At 38.5% G+C, this 9,048-nt stretch overlaps 1 protein-coding gene and 1 long non-coding RNA gene across 2 annotated transcripts in view; one reads left to right on the top strand and one right to left on the bottom strand.

The window, feature by feature from the left end:
* Positions 1–9,048, bottom strand: part of LOC128250367 (uncharacterized) — an 82,499-nt gene that overhangs the window by 1,488 nt on the left and 71,963 nt on the right. The window lies entirely within an intron of this gene.
* The window catches only part of LOC128250366 (zonadhesin-like), a 16,111-nt gene that overhangs the window by 3,289 nt on the left and 3,774 nt on the right, over positions 1–9,048 (top strand). Inside the window, exons 2-4 of the mRNA XM_052975247.1 lie at positions 1,662–1,808; positions 5,162–5,275; positions 6,621–6,871. Of these exons, the coding sequence (XP_052831207.1) occupies positions 1,662–1,808; positions 5,162–5,275; positions 6,621–6,871 (512 nt within the window). The remainder of the gene's footprint in view (positions 1–1,661; positions 1,809–5,161; positions 5,276–6,620; positions 6,872–9,048) is intronic.

Below are 9,048 nucleotides of genomic sequence, written 5' to 3'. Positions count from 1 at the left end.
CATCTCCTTCGAAATAGTCACCTTGCGCAGCAATACATTGCTCCCAGCTTTCTTGCCACTTTTGGAATCTGGCCTGGAAGTCGTTTCCAGTAAGCGAGTCGAGGACCTTCTGCAATTTGCTCTAGGTCTCGACAACAGTGTTAAAATGGCAATCTTTGAGTTGCATTTTCATTTTGGGGAAGAGTTGGAAGTCCGCAGGTGCTAAATCTGGCGAATAGAGCGGGTGCGAAAGCGATGCCATGTTAATTTTGACGAGAAACTCACAAGTGGGGAGAACTCGTTGACAGGGTGCATTGTCGTCGTGAAGAATCCAGTTCTTCGCACTCCACAGATTTGGTTGCTTTCGCCGAATGCCCTCCCTCAAAGGCTTCAAAACCTCATGGTAGAACTCTCGATTGACGACCTGGCCCTAACGGACGAATTCTCCATGAACAATACATTTCCGGAGGTGACGCTTGTGGTAGGTTTTCCAGATCGTTCATCCAAGGACGTTCTTCCCATTTTGAAGCGCCCGTGTCACTCGAAACATTGCGTATGACCTATTGCCTCGTCAACGTAAGCTTGCCGAAGCATGCTCAAAGTCTCTGTAGCAGACTTCCAAAGTTTAACGTTAGCTCTTTGTTCCTGTCCACGAGAAAATCGCAGACTACAGCATACACGTAATCACAAAAACACATATTTCACAACTTGCGAACGATGTCACTCGACACACTGTCTCCTGAAGGTCACTGCCACCTCTCACTGAGCACGCAACCGTGTGCTGCCATCTGATGGCGCACTACAGAGCTAGTCCAGGTACGTTTTAATACCACCTCGTATATTCTTCATAAAATCAAAATCTTGTAGTATCTTGACTGCGGAGATCAAAAGAATGGTCAGACATATTCTATACAACTATTTTATGATTTTCGATGAAAACCCTTGTATCTGAAAGACATGCCTTTTTAGTAGGGTAGGAGTCGGCGATTTTGTTCTTAAACGTATTGCTGTTTGTTGGTACCAGAATGTAAATTCTAAGACTAACACAATGACAAATTTCTAAAGTGGGGTGGATTAAAGCCAACTCAGTTTATCTTGAAATATGACCGATAATGAATTTATAGATTCTAGAATGGATGAAAAGCAAGTTGACATCAGTAGGATTGGAACTTAGAAAAGTATATAAATAAATGTAGTAAACGATATTGTCACCCAATACCTCCACCAATTCTACTGCTTCGTGATCTTCCTTGAATGATGCCAAAATATGAAGACGTTGGATTTGTAACTTGTGAACTGTCTCAACAGAGCAATGTACTGAGATTTTCACTTTAAAATCGAACAAAATTTCATTTATAAAATAAAGTTATATTTGTTGAACTCTTAACTTCGTCTTCAGCAATTAATTTGCTTTATTTCGTTGTTTTCTTTTGCTTTTTTTATTGTTGTTGTTTTTATTCTATTTTTTCTAATATTTACATCTATACTATATTTTATTTGAAATCATCATCTGCTGTCTTATCCCTGGATGTGTACACAGAATCAGGCTGGACTTGAACTAGGAACCTTTCTTTCTCAACTAATTGTAAAACGGTCACTGACGTACATTCATAAATGTACACCATAATAGATTCATTTAATAAACTGCTTGTTTATTAACTTATTTGCAATCTTCTTTACAGCTAAATTCACCAAGTCCAATCCCAGAGCTTCTAAATCTTTTGTGAAATCAATTTGTCCCCGTTGTCACTTTCACGCAATCTGTGTCCAAGGCAAATGCAAGTGTACAGTGGGATACGTTGGAGATGGCGTCCACACTTGTGTAAAAGGTAAGATCAATTATAATCATTTCGAATTCACGTCTTGTTTTTGTTTAGCTCTAATCAACCATCCCAACTGACTTATTCAGATGAAGCTCATCCGGGACTACATTGTCCAATGTGAGCTTATAGACAGATTTGGTTGCTATTTGTGGTAGATCGATGAGTGACCACATGCAAGCTTCCCTCCTGAGTTATTGGTTGGTGGTGCCATCATTGCTGATGCTTACTTTTTTTTCCTTTATAGTCACTCATGCTCAAGTCAATGAAGTTATTAACAGTTGTGTTATAATTCAGATTCAGCCATGTCTATATTCTTTAACTGGTTTCACTCAGTGGACTGCGGGCATGTTGGCATAAAGCCTTCAAAAATTTAATTCGGTTAGATCAATTTCGTTACTTATTTTAGTCTTCTAAATAATTTATCGGTTACATTTGTAGAACTGCTAAGTAACCGTAAGTAAAGCAACACATTATAAATAAACCACATATTTTACAGCGCTGTAAACATAAACATACGCGCACACACACACATATGTGCGTGTGTATGTGTGTGTGTGTGTGTGTGCGTGCGCGCACATATATACACACACACACACACATATATGTATGTATGTATGTATGTATGTATGTATGTATGTATGTATTGTCTTCGGTATGTCTTTAAACTGCATCCGATAGTGGCGTCCTGGTACGGGGGTTCCACAGCTTTGAGAAGTGTGGAAGCACCTCTTAGCTACTATTGTTCCCAGGTTTATTCTGACTCGGAGGAGCAGCATCTGTCAGTGTTCCAGCTATGGGTTAACTAGCATGTGAACCACCAAGAGTGGATGATAACGTAAATCCGTATTAAAAAAAAAAAGAAGACCTGAAGTGCTACTGGTTTCAGGTCGTCCCAATCTCTTTTAGCGCCACTGGTTTTATAGCTGATTGCAATGAAAAGTGGGTTCGTTGCTGTACAATACTTTATCCACTCAATATTTGAGTGTTCACTTTGTTGCAAATCTTCTGACTAAATCTTTGGTTTGATAACTTCCACCAATCTCAGAGGCTCTGATAAGTGTTATTAGACACTACTCTGGTTCCTCTTACGAAGTAATTAAAATAAAAACTTTGACATGATTACTTCTTTAGGTAGACCGAGCCGATCGTTGGAAAAACCAGAAGTAGCTCTACTTCAGGTATATTTATATCAAGCAAAGGGGTCATCGATCCACCATATAACACAGCATCATCGAAACTCTCATATGAGCGGAGTGTCCGAGAAAACACTGCTCTTTCGTATGCCCAATGCGATTCAGATATATGTGTGAGAGTCTATGCACGTTGATTGGAACGGGAAGCCATAATGTACTTACGAATAATAACAAGTCTTCCCTACCGTCCTTAAATTTTGCGATGAAGGTTCAATTTCCAGACAGCCATATCACCTCACTTCTACTTGCGACTCTTGAGTCAATGTTCGGCCTGCTATAAAAGCGGTTAAATCTGCCTCGAATCACATTCTGACAACTTAAAAAGGCCAAGAGATGTTAACATCCAGGATAATGTAGTCTTGGATTCAGTATACAAAGATGGTCACAAATGTAACACTTTCGAGCTGTTTAATCAGAACTTGGGACTAAGCAACAACAACACCATACGATTCCCGATAGGTCTTAGTTAATATCTCTTAGATATTGATTATACCTGAAGTAAGACCACTATGCTGGCTTGTACTTGACACACTATTTGAACAAAGAGAGTCTTGAAATAAAGATTGGTTACAGTTGAAACGTTTTAGATCATAAATATGTTGGATGAGAGCTAATCTGCACACTTTCTTCCTCTTCAACAATAACAACAAATATTTTTTTGCGAGGCAACGTGGTAGCCTTACATCACTATTAAACAAAGTGGATTCTGATGAACTCCAAGGTTCCGTGAATAAATATGAGATCCCACGAGAGCATTTTAAAAAATTTTTAATGAAATTTTAAGGTCCTTTTAAGATAATTCAATAAAAGTTTATTTTATAAAAAAAAATTGTATTCGCCCTTTTCAAAATAATAAGCAATTATTATTTGTTGTTCTTTTTTTTTGTTAATTAGATTATGTCTTTAAATCAATTTTTATTTCATCTAATGATTAATTAAATTAGAATGGTGGAACTTGACCATAAAATAAAGATGTTGATTCCGTGTTTGTTGGAAATGTCATAAGAAATTCACAGTAAAATAACCTTGGGAATATCTGAGCTATGTGAGCGTCCGACCTGCTAAAAATAACTGTAGATTTCCTTCAAATTATACCTAACCTTCTTTTAAAAAGGAAGAAAACGTTGCAAAATATAGTCTGAGATAAACTATACCTAAAAAGACGAAATCGTCACGGTCAGCATGTCTTTGATCACAGGTACGAGAGGGTACCCAAAAGTAACCGGAAACGTTCTCTGTGGGACAAGCCCGTTGTAGTTCAGGCTTCTGCTGCTAGATGCCTTAGACATCAAACCGCCGACTAGCGTCATCGACTGCAGTCGTACTGTCACGTGGTGCGTCTTTGTTTTGCAGTGTGTCTCCCCTCTTCGTTGATTTTTGTGATGGCTGTAACGAAGGAACAGCGTGCTTCTGTGAAATTCTTTTTACGGTTGAAGCAATTCTCGTACTTCAAACAGCTTACAAGGACACTGTCATGAGCAAAACATCAGTTTAAGAGTGGTTGCCGCGCTTTAGGAATGGTCACTTGTCGCTTGAAGACCAACCTCGTTCAGGACAGCCATCGACTTCCCGAACGAATGAAAACATCATGAGAATTTATAAACTGATCTTGGAGGACTGTCACCGAACAATTGACGAACTTGTTGATATGACTGGTGTGTTCTGGAGCTCTTGCCAACGAATTTTGAGCGAGGAATTGCGAATGAAAAGAGTTGCAGCAAAATTTGTGCCACGCTTGTTCACGGAAGATCAAAAGCAGTCACGACTGAATGCGTGTCGTGAACTGAAAGAATAGTCGAAAGTTGATCCGGACCTTTTTTCGAAGGTCATCACTGGTGACGTAAGCTGATGCTACGGAATTTGTAGATGTGGAAGAGGTGAAGAAAAAACGACGGAGGCGTTAAAAAGCATCACTTCGCAAGTGTTCCAGCACTACATCGAATAGTGGAAAACGCGTGTGGACCAATGCATTGCTTCAAATGGAGAATACTTGGAAGGCGATAAAAATGTAAACATCTAAAACTAAGTGAATAAAATAATATTGCAAAACTCCGATTTCTTTTGGGTATTCCCAACATGAAACATTTCTACAAGTAAAATACAGTTTAATCATTTGCTTTATTTTTAAATGTTTTTCTTTTAAAATCTTTTGTTTTTATCTTCCAGAGAAATGTGGAGAAACTGAATGTCACAATAATGCACACTGCCAAATAATAAAAGGGGTACATATGTGTACCTGTAACGAAGGTTATACTGGTGATGGAATAGAACTATGTGACGGTGAGTGTGTGTGTGTGTGTGTGTGTGTGTGTGTGTGTGCATACGGTTCTCCTATTTATTTATTCCTATTGGTAGGCTGAGATTAGGTGGAAATTGACTAAAATAATTATTTGTAAGAGTCGCTAGTTATGTAGAATCGTGTACTGAGTCCAGTTACTATTGTGATATGTTGTGATATGATGTGATATGATGGATTATGGTGTAATGTTATGCGGGATGAGGAAGGGTTGTGCGTTGTAGTGTGATGAGATAAAGGGAATTTTGTTCTGGCAAGCTGTGATGTGATGTGATATGATACGATGTGGTGTGATGTAAAATGGTTTAGTGTGATGTGATGCGATATGATGCATTGTAGTGCATTGTAGTGCATTGTCGGGATATGTTGATATGCGATGTTCTGTGGTGAGGTGTGTTGCGTAGTGTTATGTGATGTACGGTACTGAACTGTATTTGTTGCGTTGTGATGAGGCTATCTGTACTTGCTTGTGACATAATGTGATGAGCAACAGTGTGAAGTATCGTGGTGCGATATAATGAGTTCTGTCACATTATGATGTACTTGGCGAGCTAACAGAATCGTTAGTACGCCGGGGAAAATGCTTTGCGGTATTTCGTCCATCTTTATTTTCTGCGTTCAAACTCCGCCGAGTTCGACCTTACCTTTTATCCTCTCGAAGTCAATAAAATAAGTACCAGTTGAGGACTGGAGTCGATGTAATCGACTTTCCCCTTCCTCCGAAACTGCTGGCCTTGTGCCAAAATTTGAAACCAATATTATAATGTACTACAGCAGGTTATGACGTGCTGCTTATGGTCTTTTACATGGCATGTGACGTACTATAGATATAGAATAACATGTTATTATGCAAGTTGGTATCGAGCTAAAAATGTGGCATAGAATGAATGGGCGATGTATTGCTTTTGATATGCCGTTACATCATTTGGAGTGACGTTTTACCTGTTGTATGATGTAGTTTGAAGCGATAAATTATAGCACTGTGTGGTGTGTTTGTTACGGCACAGAGTATTGTGTGACCGGTGTATAATCACTGCAAACACATTCACAACTTCAAATGTCAAATAAGATTCCTTAAAATGTATAGAATCATGCTTTAAAAGCATGTTCAGAACTAAATTTCCTACATACCTTTAGTACTTTTGGTTTCAAAGATGACTGCATAGTTCTGTGTTTAGAAATCATATTTATTTCATATTTGAAATTGCTTCAATACAGCCATGTTCTAGTAGTATTTATAACATAACTCAGTCGTCTAAGTTTATAGCGATGCTTTCCAACAGTATTTAGATTTGTGTTTTCTAAAAGCCGTAGTTCTGATCCCTACAGAAGGCCGCTGCACCTGCTTCGCATCAGGAGATCCTCACTATCGAACTTATGACTCCAACAGTTTGTATTTGTTCGGGGATTGCAAATATGTCATGTCGAAAACTATCCACAATGTGAAATTCCCATTTGGTGTAGAGGTGAAGAATGAACACCGCGGCACATTCAAGCATCGGGACCGAGCTTTTACCAGGTCGGTCGATGTAAAGATTGGTGGCCACGTTTACCGCTTGCATCTCACCAAATATCTATCTGTGAGTAATAACTGTCACTCTTCAGTTTTTCAGTGCGCGAAGGCGACTGGGTGCGTAAATGTGTGGCAGGACGCATGTGTTTGTGGGTATGCATGCGTGAGTGTGCGTGCGTGCATGTGTTTAAGTATGAGTGCCGTAAATACGCAACTTGTATTTATAGAAAAAAACAGTCGGCCGCGTTGGTCTGAGAAAAAGAGAGAAAAATTAAGTACCCTGATGTCGAAAAACTGGTAATCCAATATCTTTTCGAAGAGAGCTTCCCTGAAAACTTTCTCTCCCCAAAAATAGATTCTATGAGATAGACACGATTTACTATAGAATTATTTTGATTTCTACATTGGATATAAGATTTTCAAGCATACATCTATATACCTCATTTAGATTGGCTATGCAGATCATAAACTTGTGGTCTATATAACAGACCAGCCAAAATTCTGACCACCCTACACTAACGACCTCCCAAATATCTATTTACGACCTGGATTGCCGGGTACAGTTTATTCAAGTCCACATTGATACATTCGTTAAGTATAGTCAGTACCGAACAGACAGTTGGAAACTGATCGGATACTTCACAAAATACCAGCGTACGGTCCCATGTAAGTCCCCTCTTATACCAACGTTTACAACGTTCTCAAAAACTTAGATAAGTGCCACTCTGTTCTAGACGGGGCAAAAACGGTCACTAGTCTGAAAGCATCGCTTTCGCTGTTGTTATCCAGAACCACCGACTATCATCCGGGTTATGTATATGTATGTCACATTGGGCAAGTATCTTCTACTATAGCATCGGGCGACAAAATATATATATATGACAGCTTTCTTTTCAGTTTCCGTCTACCAAATTCAATCACAAGGTTTTTGTCGCCCGATGCTATAGTAGAAGATACTTGCCCAATGTGACATACAGTGGGACTGAATCCGGAACCATGTGATTAGGAAACAAGCTTCTTACCACACAGCCAGTCCGCACCACACACATACACACGTGCACACATCACCCGAACAAGCATACATCAACTGCTGCACACAAGCGTTTGCTCACACACACGTACACGTACACACATACACAGGTCCATATGCACGCGCCCGCGCAAATACACGAAACTCACATCACTCCACACAACGCACGCACTAGGTTACTTGTACACATACACACACACTCTCATACACACACACACACACAGGCCCATGCGTTTACACACACACACACATGATAATCCCACACACATGTTCACACGTCCATACGCACACACACATCCATGAAAAGCACATCACTCAACAAATTGTACGCACTGGGTTACTTATACACATACACACACACGCCCACATGATTTTAAGTTCGCCCACACATACATTCACGCGCTCGCGTCCATTCACACATACGCATTCACAGACACCATTCTCACATACACACACGCACTTGCGCACCCTAGTTCAGCCGGGTCGCCGTTATTATCTCCCTTTCACTCAGCCTCTTTCTTCCTGTTATTTCATCATGTTAATTAATTCCAAAACAAAGCGAAAGAAATAATCTTTCTGAAATCAAAATTAGGCTTTTCTTCAGGAATTCATTATTGGAATGAATGGGTTCGACTAACAAATATATAAAGACCTTTAAGAGTCCAGAAAGGAACAAACAATTAAATTATGATAGAAGGAAATTACCCGAACGCCAGACCAATCAAAACCAGAAAAAGAATATATATAAAAATCCATTTCAGCGTTGATTAAAATAACAATTCACAATATATAAATATTTGATAACAACATTTGTCCTTACGGTCTAAACTACGCATAAAGATAATGAAACAAATAATCTATTAACTACTAAGAATTATAGAGTTAGCTAATTAAAAGGTTAAAAAATTAAAAGCCAATATATTATCCACTAAAACGTTATTAATGCTATAATTCAAAGTTAATAATATGATGATTTCAAACGAAAAGAAAAAGAAATTCATTTCTTTACAAATGGCTACCCTCGAATAATAGAAAGTAGCTTCCCTTCGAATTGAATAAATAAATAAATAAATAAATAAATCAAAATGAGTGAAAAATAATCGCATGAAAAATTCCTTCCGTCTCATAATATCAGATAAACCTAACTTAAAACTCTAAAAATTTGAATTTAAAATTAAAATTTAAAATTAAAAAAATATTAATTAAAATAAAAA

The sequence above is a fragment of the Octopus bimaculoides genome, chromosome 20 (assembly GCF_001194135.2).
Source record: "Octopus bimaculoides isolate UCB-OBI-ISO-001 chromosome 20, ASM119413v2, whole genome shotgun sequence".
Taxonomy (NCBI): domain Eukaryota; kingdom Metazoa; phylum Mollusca; class Cephalopoda; order Octopoda; family Octopodidae; genus Octopus; species Octopus bimaculoides.
Note: the sequence above shows the minus strand (reverse complement) of the source record. Positions and strands in the feature narration are given on the sequence as shown.